The sequence below is a fragment of the Ctenocephalides felis genome, unplaced genomic scaffold (genome assembly GCF_003426905.1).
Source record: "Ctenocephalides felis isolate EL2017-DRISC unplaced genomic scaffold, ASM342690v1 CF-g0.4_SCAFFOLD_03572, whole genome shotgun sequence".
Taxonomy (NCBI): Eukaryota; Metazoa; Arthropoda; class Insecta; order Siphonaptera; family Pulicidae; genus Ctenocephalides; species Ctenocephalides felis.
Window position 1 is genome coordinate 45,175,578 of NW_020539726.1, and position 14,525 is coordinate 45,190,102.

Below are 14,525 nucleotides of genomic sequence, written 5' to 3' on the forward strand. Positions count from 1 at the left end.
GGATTTTTTGGCAAAACCAGAAACTTTTGCTCCGAAAAGTTAGAAATTATAAAAATTATAAATAATAAAGTGGCATATTTAGCCAAGTTATCCATGATAGTTTTATTTATTTTTAGGTAAGATAAGAGAGCAATCCTTAGCCCAGAATGTTAAATATAATTTTAATATAGTTCATATTAAATTTATTTGTATGTATGATTTTATAAGTAACAATTTGAATTGTGTAATATTAACAACAAATGCAATTATGCCATTTGACATATTTCAATGGAGCGTTAAATGACACCTCTAGTAATATTGCAATGTATATTATATATATATATATATATATATATATATAGATTGCAATATATAATTAGTATATCAAATCAAATTGTAGAATGCAATGAACAATGTTGAATTTGTCATTGTTCAATTTAAGAATTATTTAATCAATTTGTTCGTGTTTAATTCGAAAGCCATAATAATTATGCACTAATTTATACATATACATATGTATATACATTTACAATTTTATACATATAAGTTATGCGTATAAAGCTTTTCCAGGGATGTCAAATTTGAAAAGTTTGTCAAAATGACCCAAATATTCAAATATTGGTGGACCTTTCTTCTCAAATCTGAAATTTTCAATTCCAACTAGAAAACTTTTTTTAGGCCTTATCTAATTATTTTAGATAATTTTTTGTAACTGCTAACTGGTAATGATTTTTCAAACTTTTGCACACTAGAGGAATTTTTTTTTCAAATTGCTACATTTTAAAAGAATCTTTTGCTTTTTATCATTCGTGGAGCTTTTTAGTTGGCATTTTTGACAATCTGCCAATAAACTTTTCATAATGGACGGATTTTATTTAAATTCCTATATCATAAATGGACTTTTTGAAAAGTTAGGCATATATATTTTAACTACTGCATACTAGAGTAATTTTTTCTAATTTTAACATTTATGCATTTTTACATTTTTTTTATAAATTCCTACTTCTTCGATTTTTTTGCAAACTTCTGCATACTCGAAAAATCGTCATTTTTCCTATTGGGACCTTGGTTTGAAGCCACTTAGTTTGAATAAAAGTTTATGTAGTATGTAAAAGTTTAATAAAACACCCTCCAGTATGTAAAAGTTTGAATAAAGTCCGTATAGTATGTAAAAATGTAATAGAAAGTACCTCAAGACCTCAAGTGTGTCAATTTTTGAATAAAACCTTATATAGTAAGTCAAAGTTTGAATAAAATTTCATGGAGTATATAAAAGTTTATAAAAATTCCATCCAGTTTGCTAAAGTTTAAGTAAAAGTTTCTCTTGTAAGTCTAGTATGTCAAAGTTTAAATTAAAGTACCTTCAGTATGTCAAAGTTTGAATAAAAATTCATACAATATGTCAAAGTTTGAATAAAAGTTAATGGAATATGTTAAAAGTTTGAATATAAGTCCATGAAGGATATGAAAAAATGGAATAAAAGTCCGTAGATCTAGTATTTAACATACTCGAATAAAAGTCACTCCAGTACTCAAAACTTAAAAAAGTCCTTTCAGAATGTCAAATTTTGGAAAAAAGTCATTAGAATTTCCAAAAGTGTGGGAAAACACTATTCAGTATGTCAAAGTTAGAACAAAAATTCCACCATTATGTTAAAGTTTGAATAAAAGTCCATGGAGTATATAAAAGGTTGTAAAAAAACATCTGAATGAAACTCTCTCTACTATGTCGAAGTTTGCATAAAAGTCCATGAAGTATGTAAAACTTTAGAAAAGTGCCCTCAGTATGTCAAACTTTGAATAAAACTTTCTCCAGTATGTCAAAGTATGAATAAAAGACTCTCCAGTATGCCAAAGTTTAGGAAAGAAGTTCCTCCAGTATATAAAAGTTCAAATAAAACTTCCTCCAGTATGTCACAGTTTCAATAAAACTTCATACAGTATGTCAGAATTTGAATAAAACTTCCTCCAGTATGTCAAAGTTTGAATAAAACTTCCTCCAGTATGTCAAAGTGTGAATAAAAGACTCTCCTGTATGTCAAAGTTTGGGAAAGAAGTTCCTCCAGTTTATAAAAGTTTGAGTAAAAATTCCTACAGTATATCAGAGGTTGAACAAAAGTCCTTCAGTATATCAAAGTTTGACTCAAAATCGATCCAGAATGTCAAAGTTTGAATAAAAGTCCCTTCAGTATGTCAAAGATGGGATGAAAGTTTCTCCAGTATGTGAAAGTTTGAATAAAAGTCCTTAAAGTATGTAAAGGTTTGTAAAAAGTCCTTCAATATATGTTAAAGTTTGAATAAGAGTTGAGGGAGCATGTCAAAGTTTAGAAAAAGTCCATCCAAGGTGTCAAAGTTCAAAAAAGTCCCTCTAGTACGTCAAAGTTTGAATAAATTTTCCTCCAGTATATGGAAGTTTGAATAAAAGTATTTCAGTATGCCAAAGTTGTCAAAATTAAATGAAAGTCCCTCCAGTATGTCAAAGATTGAACAAGAGTCCATGGAGTATGTCAACATTGGAAAAGCTCCTCTCAGTAAGTACAAGTTTGAATAAATGTTCGAGAACCATGTGAAAATTTGTAAAAAAGCCCTCGAAAATTTATAAGTTTGAAAAAAAGTCTTAACATATCGAAGCTTGCTTAAAAGGCCATCCAGAATGTGAAAAATTTATTAAAAGTCCTTTCAATAAGCAATATATGAATGAAGTACAATAAAACTTCTAGTAAGTAAAAACATTTTTAAAACTTTTATGTGCTAGAGAGACTTAATAAAACTGTTACATACCAGAGAAAATTTTGTCAATCTTTGACATACTAGAGAGACTTGTTTTTCTCAAAGTCTTACATGCTAGAAACAAGAGAAAAGTTTTTTTCAAACATTTAAAGTACAGTGATTGCAACTATTATATTTAATCATTTAACGAATTAAAATGTTTACAACCCCTGTCCTCCTGCAAATGCAGAAGTGCATTCGCAAACGCGTTTCGTATTTTTTGTTTTAATTCGCGCCTCTCAGTACCGGTTGAGACGTCTCCGATGTCGTTTGGCGATTTTAATAATAATAATAAAATAATAAATAAATAGTCATTAGTAAATACGTTAGAATTGATTCTAAATTTACGGGTTGTTATTATATTATTGTTATTGGTGTGGTATTTAAAAGAAGTAACACAAGTTTATTCTTTGTACATTTGTTGCTAACGATTTGAAGAAAAATGAAGATCCTGGTGAACCGTTTGGCAAACCTGGTCAACACCCAGGTCATGGTTTTTGTCGAGTATGTAACTAATATTTATTTTGCCTATTGGCAAGTTATCAAAAATATCTAATAAAAATATTCGCTAGTGTGTAGTAAAAGATTCATCCAGTTTGTATGAGTTTGAGAAAAGATCCTCTTGTTTGATAAATGATTCGCTTTAATGAATTGACTCAGTTTGTTAAAAATAAAATCTATTGTACAAAAGTTTGAATAAAAATGCCTCAGATATATTTTAAATTTGAGAATAAAAGTTTCCTAGTATGTTAAGGTTTTATAAAAGCTCTGCGCTATTTAAAAGTTTGGAAAGAGCTCCTCGTAAATGTAAAAATTTGAGTAACAGTCCTTGTAGTAGGGAGAAGTTTGAATAAACACAAATAGATTTAAAAACATCCTTCTAGCATGCAAAAGTTTCAAGAATGTTACCATATAAAAGTACGAATAAATGCTTCCCATGTAAAAGTATAAAATATAATTCAAGCACGAATAAGTATGAAAAGTTGCATCTACTAGTACATGGAAGTTTGAAATAGGTTCCTCTAGCTCGTAAATCTTTTAAAAAAGTCTATCTAGCACTTTTGACATGTAAAAGTTAAAAAAAAGGTATGATCACAATCCCTCTAGCTTGTAAAACTTTCAAAATGGTCTAGCACTTCTGACATGTAAAAATTTCCAAAAAAAAGTTCCTCCAGCACGTGAAAGATCGAGAAATTTTCTATCAGGCAGAAGTTTGAAAAAATAACGTCTATTACGTCAAAGTTTGAAACAGCTCTTTTAGTATGCGAAAGTTTAAAAATAGATCATCGAGCACTTGAAAGTTTGACAGGACACCCTTCATCCCTTAGAGGTTTGAAGAAACACTCTTGCAATTAAAAGATTGAAACATACTATTAAGGCAATTGAAAGCTTGAAAAATACTTCATAGAACTTGAAAATTTGAAAAAAAAATAATATGCAAAATTTTGAAACTGGATCTTTAGCACGTCAAAGTTTGTAGAACCCGCCTTTATTATTGTAAATGAACTCCCTAGCGCTTAAAAGTTTGAAGAAAAGACCACCTAGAACTCGAAAGATTGGAAAAAAAGAGTGCGCGTAAGGTTCACATGCGATTGAAGTAAAACTTATTCGTTTCTGTAAAAGATGGCATCTAAGTAAAAATAAATGTATCATATGACAATTTTGAATAATGTTTATTAGTAATATGGTAACATTCGGGATGCACACATTTATTAGTGTCAAGTCAACCATTATACACATTTATATAATGATAAATTATAAATTATATATTTATAATAGCATTAAAAATAAGTATAATACTTAAAAACAATAATGTAATTAAAGTCATACTTCAAATATGACATGATCGGTTTGTCATTGTAATTAGCATTTAGAAATGAACCTTCATTAGAGAAATAAAGTAATTGCTGATTAATAAATTCTACAATATTTGTTCACACAGTGAATTATGTTAAACAACGCCTAAACAAATATTGTTTTCGCAACTTCACTCTTCATGTAATAATTGTGTTTGAGGAACTTCAAGTAATTAAAATTAACATACATTCATTCACTGCTTGTATTTTTTTTTTTTTACTTTTTTGCGATATAATCTCATTCTTTGAACAGCTATAATATCTGTCTTGCCTAAAAAATATTTTCCGTTTTAATAACTTCAAAGATTTATAGAAACTACGAATAATATAGAAATAATTTCTAAGGAACGGGGTAAAATATTAAGGAACATGGTAAAATATTCTTCTGATTCAGACATTTTTCATTAAATCAAGATTTTGTACTACGATGTAATTTTAAAATGTTTATTTATCTATCTATGTCGATTTCCTTGTTGATATCGGTACGCATATAACGTTGATGCCGGTACGCATACAACGACAGAAATCTATTCACATACGCGACGACTAATCACAATCGACCCGTATAGAAATGATATCATCGAGAGCGAATGACGAATCATTGGCACTCGACTCTTATATTATCTTATGTGCCGTAACGCACTTCCGTTGCATTTGTACGGATTTACACCCCAGTTGCGGCTAGAGAAGTTTTACTTCAAAAATACTATGTGGCAATAGCAAGTTTGAAAAAAACACCCTTTAGCACTTGAAAGTTTAAAAAAGCACTGTTTAGCTCTTGAGAATTTGATAATACATCCTCTAGAACTTAAAGAACTAAGAAAACATCTTCTAATACTTAAAAAATAAGACATTTGAAAACAGACCTTCCAACACTTAATTTTGAAAAAAGTTCCTCTAGCACGTGAATGTTAAGAAAATATCCTTCTAGCATTCGAAATTTAAAACAAAACTGCCTAGCACTTATAGCTGCCTAGAATTTGATTTTTGTCTTCAACAACGTAAAAGTTTCAAAAAAGTCCCGCCATCAGGTGAAGATTGAAAAAAGTCTCCTTAAGTATGGCTATCGTAACAACAAAGTCCCACTAACATGCGAAAGTAAATATAATATAAGTGAATATAAGTGAACCAGCTATATAATTAAACGTGATTAAATTTCATATACTGAAATTGTCTTTTTTTCCTCCAGCCCCATAATGAATTGCGTCCGCAACATCAGGCGGCGCCTGATGAAACCCAAGGACGACAGACACCTGGTGGACGGTCTAGAAACTGCAGAAGAGTACAAGATCAGATGGCGATCGGTTCGAATCATCTACTTCACCATGTTTCTGATGTCCTTAGGATTCAGCATCGTTCTGACCGGAGTCTGGCCTTATTTGGATAAGGTAACACTAATACTCTCTTCTAACTAATTAATTCTTATTTTGTCTTTCCTAAGAAGTTTCCTAAGTGAATCTTTTTTCTCAGTTAGATCCGACCGCTGGTAAAGAATTTATGGGGTACATTGTGGCTGCTAATCCTTTGGCGCAGATGTTGTGCAGTCCTTTGGCAGGATGGTGGGGTAACAAGGCGAGCTCCTCCAGGTAATCTTCTTATATATAAAAATAGAGCTTTCGATCAAATGATCTGCTAAAATTCGAAAACGGCTAAACCGATTTGGCCAGTCTTAGTCTTGAAAAAATCGTGCTAATCAGTAGGTTGTCGGAAAGGTGAGATATTATTTCAAAATCGCGTAGAAACTTTATATTTTTATTTTGAACATTTTTGTAGAAGCGTAATTTAAATAAAACAGTGGACGGTGGCCAATACCGATGATGATATTCAATTACTTTTAAAAGGATGTTTTACGTGAATATTATTTAATTATGATTAAATTGTAGTAAGTAGTTTTGTTCGTAGTTATATTTATACACAAAAACGTTATTAAACGGATCGCAAGTTTTACTAGGAACTCAAAATATCAACTCTTTTGAAATGTTAATACGAAAATGCATTTGTTGGCATTGTAGCACTCTTTTTTTGCAAATTTTTCTCAAACACGGTGCTCTGAAAGATCTCATTTGTATAATTATATACTTATTGGTATTTATAAAATATTTTCTAGGTTATATTAATTTTTATTTATGTTATTTAAATTCAGAACCTAAATTAGGTATCGATCAAAGGGACATTTTGACGAATAACATTTTCCCAGTTATAATTTCCCAGAATTTATCGAAAAATAGATAGTAACATATGAAGGTCCGGGGTTAAAAAGGTCCACCACCGATGTGTCAAAAACCAGTAAAGTTAAGCATTGTTTAACAATAATATTTGAAAGTAGAGGGAAAAAGATGTAAAACCAGCTATAACCTTGATTCTCATTACTTTGCTATCGGTAGATAAACGGTAATCTTTGATAATAAGTATTTTTCTGTTGATAGTTTTTTCAGCATTAGTTAAGAATGATATTATTTTGTAAAATAATTTTAAAATTAAAATAAGACATTAAACCTGTTTGCCACCTGGCCGTTCCAAGTTACTCCGCCTATAGGGTAAAAAGGTCTAGATAACAATTTTTTGAAAAACAGCAAAAAAGCACATTTCTATAATGATGAAGTAGCTGGCAGTTTTACTGAACGTAGTCAGATAATTGTGTTCGTTTGAAATGTGTTATTAGTTGTAATATAATTGGTTTGATTTTTATAATATAAATAATATTTGCTCAAAGTCGAACTAGACTTTTGTGCCTCGCCCTGCTCTACATATATACTTTCTTATTAAATTTACTTTAATTCATAAAATGTTACTTGAAACTTTTGAAAAAGCAGGTCAAAGAAGAAATACTTAATTCATTTTCTATTTCGGAGAAATTTGAAAATTTTTTATAAGCTCAGTAGTATTATTTACAACTATACACAAAATCCAGAATCCAAGAAGAATCTGAAAAACTTGAAATGTAATCAATAAGTCGAAAGACCAAAAAAGACTTGGATTGGATTATACCATGTTTTCTATAGAAAGTGTATAAAACTTGCAGTTTGATTGTATTGACAAAAAATATAGACAAACTAATAGGGTATATTGTTTTTACAATACCTCATTGCATATAGCATTCAAACAACACATCCTTATACATTAAGGTATTAATATTTGTGATTCTCTAGAAATCGTTTAGAATACACCTTACTTAGCAAAACGTTTGCCGGGTCAGCTAGTAATTGATATAAATTTTTCGGTTATAGGTCTGAGAATTTGATTTTTAGCCTATTTTCGAAATTCGACACACCCAGAAACTGTGGACCTATTAATAAGTGTATCCAAATGATCACAAATATTGACATTGGCACTAAAACTGGCTCATTCCAAACTTGTATGACAGTCATCAAATATCAAGAACTAAATACAATAATTTATGGTCAAGTCTTTATAACTCAATTTTTTTTCAGAGGTCCTCTGATGTGTTCCTTGATGCTATTCACAATCGCGAGCGCCCTGTACAGTGTTCTAGAAGCATTTCCCGATAACAGAAAATACTGGATGTTGTTCTCCAGGTTTCTGGTCGGAGTCAGCTCAAGTAAGTCCCAAGTGAATCCCACTGATGTTCACCAGAAATAATAATAATAACTAGTGGGTATTGGTATTTTGCCTTGAGGCAAGTTACATGAACTTCCCGATATGTGTAAATAATCGACTTAATCAATAAAATATAAATTAATTTATGAGTGATTAAAAGTATTCGAAGTGGATTTATTATACATTATTGAAAATCAAACACGTCAACCCGGTCGGAGTATTTTTTAAAAGCAAATTTTCAAATATCAATAATTTTTATAATTGAGCCAGCTTTTTGTAGGACTTTAATTGTTTAGTATGTTCATTACCACCAAGTACTCTATCGTTATACCAAGTAAATAGTATAATTATAATTTTAACAAACGTCAAAAACACTACTCATTTTCTCAAACTTTGATGAATTTTTAAAATTAAACTACTTGTCGTAAGGCCGTAATATTTCAGTAAGTTTTATAAGACCATCGTCTTAATTTTTTCAACAGTTAATTACAAGAAAACGGCTCGGTAGATTTTCACCTAAAACTAATCAGTATCATTACCAACTAATATCTTTCGAACAGTTTTTGATTTTTTTAAATCGATTCGGTAGTATGAGCTTAAATATGGAGAAGTTTAACACTTTTTTCAAATTACAAAGAAACGGCTCGGCACATAGTCTCACAAAACTGACAAACGATTGTCTTCATTGAGATACATCGAATGGCTTTTAAATTTCTGAAATCGGTTCAGGCGTTTTTGAGCAAACGTCGATCAAAAGGTCTAATTTTGACAAATGCCAAAAAAACGATACTAATTTTTGCAAACTTTGACGAATTTTTAAAGTTAAACCAATTGTCGTAGAGCCTTAGTATGATCTAGAAGACTATGGTATCTACCGTCAAAAAAATAATAATAAAAATCGTCGAAAATTTTTTTAACACTTTATTACAAGAAAACGGCCCGGCCGATCTCTACCAAAAACTAATCAGCACGATTCCCAATCAATATCTTTCGAACGGCTTTTGAATTTTCAAAATCGATTCAGAATTGCGGACTAAAACGTGGACGAAATTTTTTCCACTTTTCTGCTATTTATAAAGAAACAGCTTGGCCGATCGTCACACAAAAGTGACAAACAATAATCCTCATCGAGATACATCGAATGGCTTTTAAATTTTTGAAATCGGTCCAGCCGTTTTAAGAAAACGTCGATTTACGGCAAAAAATCTGTTCACATACACACACACACACATACTTTTTCCAAATTTGGTCTCATTCGATTCAGAATGGCTTGAAACATCGAGAAAACATAAAATTAGCGAATCGGATTTTTTGATGAAAACAAACTTCTCCTTCGGGAAGTTAATAATTATTATCAATCTATTATCCTTTACCAGGCAGTATAGCAGTATGTCGTGCCTACGTAAGTGCAGCCACAAGGGAATCAGAACGCACAGGGGCTGTCAGTGTCATCTCCTTAGCCCAAGTTTTAGGGTTCATCGTGGGGCCTGCCTTGCAGAGCGCCGTTACGCCACTGGGAGACAATGGGGGCACGAGTGGACCACTTGGGTTGCCAGGATTGGATATGTACACAGCTTGTGGATGGATCAACGCCATCATGGGTAATAAAAGATAGAGGAAAAAAATCTGATGAAGTAGTAATAGATTATTGATAGATTTGTGCCACCTAAATGTTTTTATATGTCATGGCGTAGGTGTAAAGACTTAAAGATGATTCGTAGTGATTAGGTAAATCTGTTTAGGCTCTCATCCTTTAAAAGAAAGACCAAGTTTGTCAAATCATGATGATGCTTATTGTACAAGTCACTTGCAGTCAACAGAACTATCGTGAAGTGATACTTCAACTTGACCAAATTTTCTATAAATTTTTTATGATCTATTTTCAGCAGTCTACAACTGTCTATTACTTGTTCCCTGTGATACTTCATCTTGACCAATTTTTAACTTCCCGTAGGGTAGTTATAGTAATGGGCCGAAAATCGAAAATGACAATTTTATCATTTCTCGACGTTTTGAAGGTTTCTGAACATTTTGGCGTACCTCAGATACAATGGATGTGTGTGTACGAGTATGTGTATGTGATTGTGTTTTGTATGTCCGCATTTTTTCGTCCACGTTTTCGGGCGCACGGATCAACCGATTTAAATGGTTTAAAAAACATTCGATTCCTATTGATAGGGAGATGTGCTGATTAGTTTTTGGCAAAAGCAGGTCCAGCCGTTACGGAGATACGGAGCAAAGAGTGCAGAAAATACAAATCGAGTTTTTGAGTGAACGGAGCATCCGATTTCAATCATCAATTTGTAATGATTGGGAGAAGAGGTGATTAGTTTTTGGCAAAGACAAGTCCCGCCATTTCGAAGATACAGAGCTAAATGTGCAAAAAATGGCAGTTTTTGAGTGAACCAAGCATACGATTTGAATGATCTAAAAACTTTCTGCTTGTATTGACATAACAATTATTTATGAAGATAAAAAATTATTACATTTATTTTCATTTTCCATAAAATATTTTTGTAATTTTGGATTAAAATTTAAAAAATTACCCAGACTAAGCACAGTCTAAGCGCCACTCTGGTACAAGTGTTTACCAAAATGCGTTTAGACTGTTTATGTACTGGAGCACTTTTCTAATTTTGTGAAAACTATTGAAAAATGTGAAAATGCCGCCAAGCTAAGCACAGCATAAGTGAAAATGTCGCACAGAATTATTCGCAAATGCGTTTAAACTGTGACTATACGGCAGCACTTCAATTCAATTTTGTGTAAATTAGGAAACTATTTTTTTTTTTAAATTGAATTCGAAATGAAATGCCGATTGTTAATGTGTTGGAGATAAATTGAATTATTTATAATTTACTTTCGATTTGCTCAGATATAACAAGCTAGCAAAAATAATGAAAGTTACAGTATTTGTTATAATATATTTAAAAACGTTTAAAATTTCTCGAATATTTCATCACGGTACGGGAAGTTTCAGCAATTTGCCTTAAGGCACGATGCCTCACACCACTAGTTTTTTTAAGAACCTATTATCTGTTTTCAGCAGTCTTCAACTGTTTATTACTCGTTCCCTATGATACTTCATCTAGACCAATTTTTTTATATAAGTTTCTATTATCTATTTTCAGCAGTCTTCAACTGTCTATTACTCGTTCCCCGTGATACTTCATCTTGACCAAAATATTTCTAAGTTTCTATCCTTTTTTTTCAGGTGTCTTCAACTGCCTATTATTCCTTCCCTGCTTTTTCACCGAACGCAAATAGCAGCAAAAGAGGCCATGGTCCGTCAAGGTATGGACAACGAGAAACAAGCCTGGAAGTCCATAAAGAAGAACCATATAGCAGCATGGTCACTTATTGCTGCCTTCTTTGTACTTGTCTTCAATTTTGTACTTCTTGAAACGTAAGTAGAAAATAATAGTAATAAATGGTTGTCTGCCCGAAGGCAGGTCACCACAAATCCATAAATGATTTTCTTTCCCATGTTTATTATCCCCATTAACACTATTCACTTTTTAGTGAATAGGAATCTCCTTCTGTAGATAAAACTGTCCTGTGATAACTTGATCCAAAACTTGTCCTGTGAAGCCCACATTTTGATAAAGATCTGATGCTATTAGGTTGTTCCAATATCTAAAATGTTTTACCATGTCTTGGTCTTCTAATTTCTAGTTTGGGAACTTCTCTAACGATGGACCAGTTTGCCTGGACAAAATCTCAAGCGTTGTACTACATGGGTGTAGTTATGAGTGTTGGAGCAGTAGTTGCCTGTATTACTTTTGCTGCCATTGGACCACTTTGCAAGTTAGTAACATATTTTCTCAAACAACAATAATAATCATCATCCAACTATATGTCCATTAATTTCTTCAGAGTATTTGAAGAGCGCAAAGTTTTGCTATGGGGTGGTTTCTTCCTCATGGTCCTTGGACGAGCTGTGTATTTACCATATTCAAGCCAAAAATTACAAATCATGGATGAAAATTTGGAGTATGATGACTTTTATTCAAATGACACACTTGTGAACTCAACTTATGGGTAAATAATAACAATTAGAAATAATTATACCCAAGTAGAAACTGATACTAAATTTTATTTTCCTCAGTATGAATGCAACTGATAGACCAGAGCCTGTGGGTTGTCCTCGAGACCAAGAATGGTGCCTCTACACACCAGCTATGACCATAGGACAGTTTATATTCGGATATGCCTTAACAGCTGTCGGATATCCTATTGGTGTCACTTTGATTCAAGCCATTTTTTCAAAGATTTTGGGACCAAGACCACAGGTAATAAAATCTTAATATGAAGTCTACTTGAAGATACTAAACTTCATCAACCAACCATCAACCAAAATTAAGTAAAGCCTTCTAAATATATTTATTATCTAAATCATATCTTTACTTTTAACTGCTATAGTACTATTTTTATTAAATTTGAAGTCTTCTAAATCCAGCATTTGCTTATTTCCTTTTCTTGGATTTTCAGGGTGTCTGGATGGGCCTTATGACAGGTTCAGGTTGCCTTTCACGAGTCCTGGGACCAGTTTTTGTAAGCGTTGTCTACACAAGATTTGGCACAATTTGGACATTTTCCTTGACAACTGCTATGATGGCATTGGCAATGATAGGTAAACACATTTAAAACATTGAAATTTCATTGAATATGTTTACTACTTTCAAATCTATTATTGTTTTAAGGTTTGGCAATAGTAAAAGACAAGCTGGTTACTCCCACATTCGAAAAGGCTGATCAGAATGATGTAGAAAAGTTATCAAAAAATGTAGATGATGATGTTGCCAAAACAAATCACGTTTCAAATAACCATGAGAACAACACTGTTGAAAGTGTTCCTTTAAAAGAGACTATCAGTAACGAAGTAAATGAAAAAGGTGATTCGAGTAGTTAATGATACTTGTATGTAAATAATGTGAATGGGTGATAAAATGATATTTTAGTAACTTGATATAGATATCTATTTGCATTTAAACTCGCAACAGATTTATTGTAGTATATTCTACGATTTTGTTAAATACATGTAATTGTTTACACATGTTATAGGTATGTATATAAATCTTTATAATATTTTGTTATATTCATATTAAGACTGAATGCAAAAGTACTTTAAATGCATATGCATATACATAAACATTACGTTAAAGACATTTTATTATATATATTTGTATATATATTTTATATTGAAATAAAGTTTTTATACTATCAATTTTGAATGAGTAATTCTAACTATTTATATATATATTAGTTATATAGATTTTAGATACTTACCTTTTGGCTCAGTCGATTACTTTTCACCTTTATACATTTCTTTGATGATTCAGGTCCCCATGTCCTTTCAAGTTTTCGATGAACTTTCACAAGAATCTAGAAATTATCATTTATATATAAAAAGTAATATTTGCAACATGGTAAATACAGGTTAGGTACAGTACAGATTTACAAATTAAATATTACAAGTATGACATGCGTAATTTATTGCAAATAAATAAATACCAGTATGAACTAAAGCAATACAGAATTATGTACTGGTGAGTAAATTCAACAACAATATAATTAAACTAACAATAATATTCAGTTGTCAAAATTTAACGTCCATTTTGTGTGGTTACATTATTTAGTATTTTTGAGTATTTATAAACATACTACATGAATATAAAGTGGCATCAAGAATTTACCTTGTTATATAAAGTATTGTCATTCCATTTTAATAGCACAACACTGATTAATTTACATATTTTGTACAAATTTTCTAAATTTGAAGCCATATTGACAAGGATATGAGATATGAAGTATTCTTTCATGTTCCTTTTTCGTAAGTGATACCAACCTGGCGCGAGTTCGCGCCACTTAACACAATTCAAAGTTTCATAAATAATTATTAAAAATATTAATATTACGTGCATTTATTGAATATAAAAATATAATATCACTTATTTAATATTGTATAACGCAATATATTTATTTATTCTTTATTGTTGTGTCAAAAACATTAATTTTTTTCCCATCATTGGCACTGATTTAATTTTGAACAAACTGAAGTTTGTAAATTTTGTAATTTGATTTTATAATTTAATTTTTTAAATTATTTATAATATACAGTATAAAAAGTGTTTTAATGTTAATAGTGATTAACAAATTTGTGCAAGAACTATATGTAGTTTTAAAAATCCTTACAAAGCTTTTACCAATGGTGAGTAACTTTTTTCATATACTTTATTTTATTTGATGTCATACATATAACATGAATTCCAAGAAAAATAACAATATTAATATTAGTTTACTTGCATTTAATTAATTATATAAATCAGTTTACAACAAATCATCAGAAATTATGTATTTAAA

General features: G+C 30.9%; 1 protein-coding gene and 1 long non-coding RNA gene across 2 annotated transcripts in view; one reads left to right on the forward strand and one right to left on the reverse strand.

Moving 5' to 3' along the window:
- The window catches only part of LOC113387574, a 27,617-nt gene extending 13,665 nt beyond the window's left edge, over positions 1-13,952 (reverse strand). The window contains exons 1-2 of the long non-coding RNA XR_003368145.1: positions 13,859-13,952; positions 13,452-13,547 (exon numbers count right to left, since the gene is read on the reverse strand). This is a non-coding gene — a long non-coding RNA (uncharacterized LOC113387574). The remainder of the gene's footprint in view (positions 1-13,451; positions 13,548-13,858) is intronic.
- LOC113387572 (major facilitator superfamily domain-containing protein 8-like) lies at positions 3,229-13,157 on the forward strand. The gene is given in 12 exon segments (XM_026624911.1): positions 3,229-3,252; positions 5,794-5,992; positions 6,075-6,190; positions 8,036-8,167; positions 9,543-9,763; positions 11,377-11,421; positions 11,424-11,568; positions 11,838-11,969; positions 12,039-12,203; positions 12,271-12,454; positions 12,654-12,795; positions 12,866-13,157. Coding segments are annotated over 12 exon segments (1,704 nt in total). The 5' UTR covers positions 3,229-3,238; the 3' UTR covers positions 13,075-13,157.
- Positions 13,953-14,525: the final 573 nt, after the last annotated feature.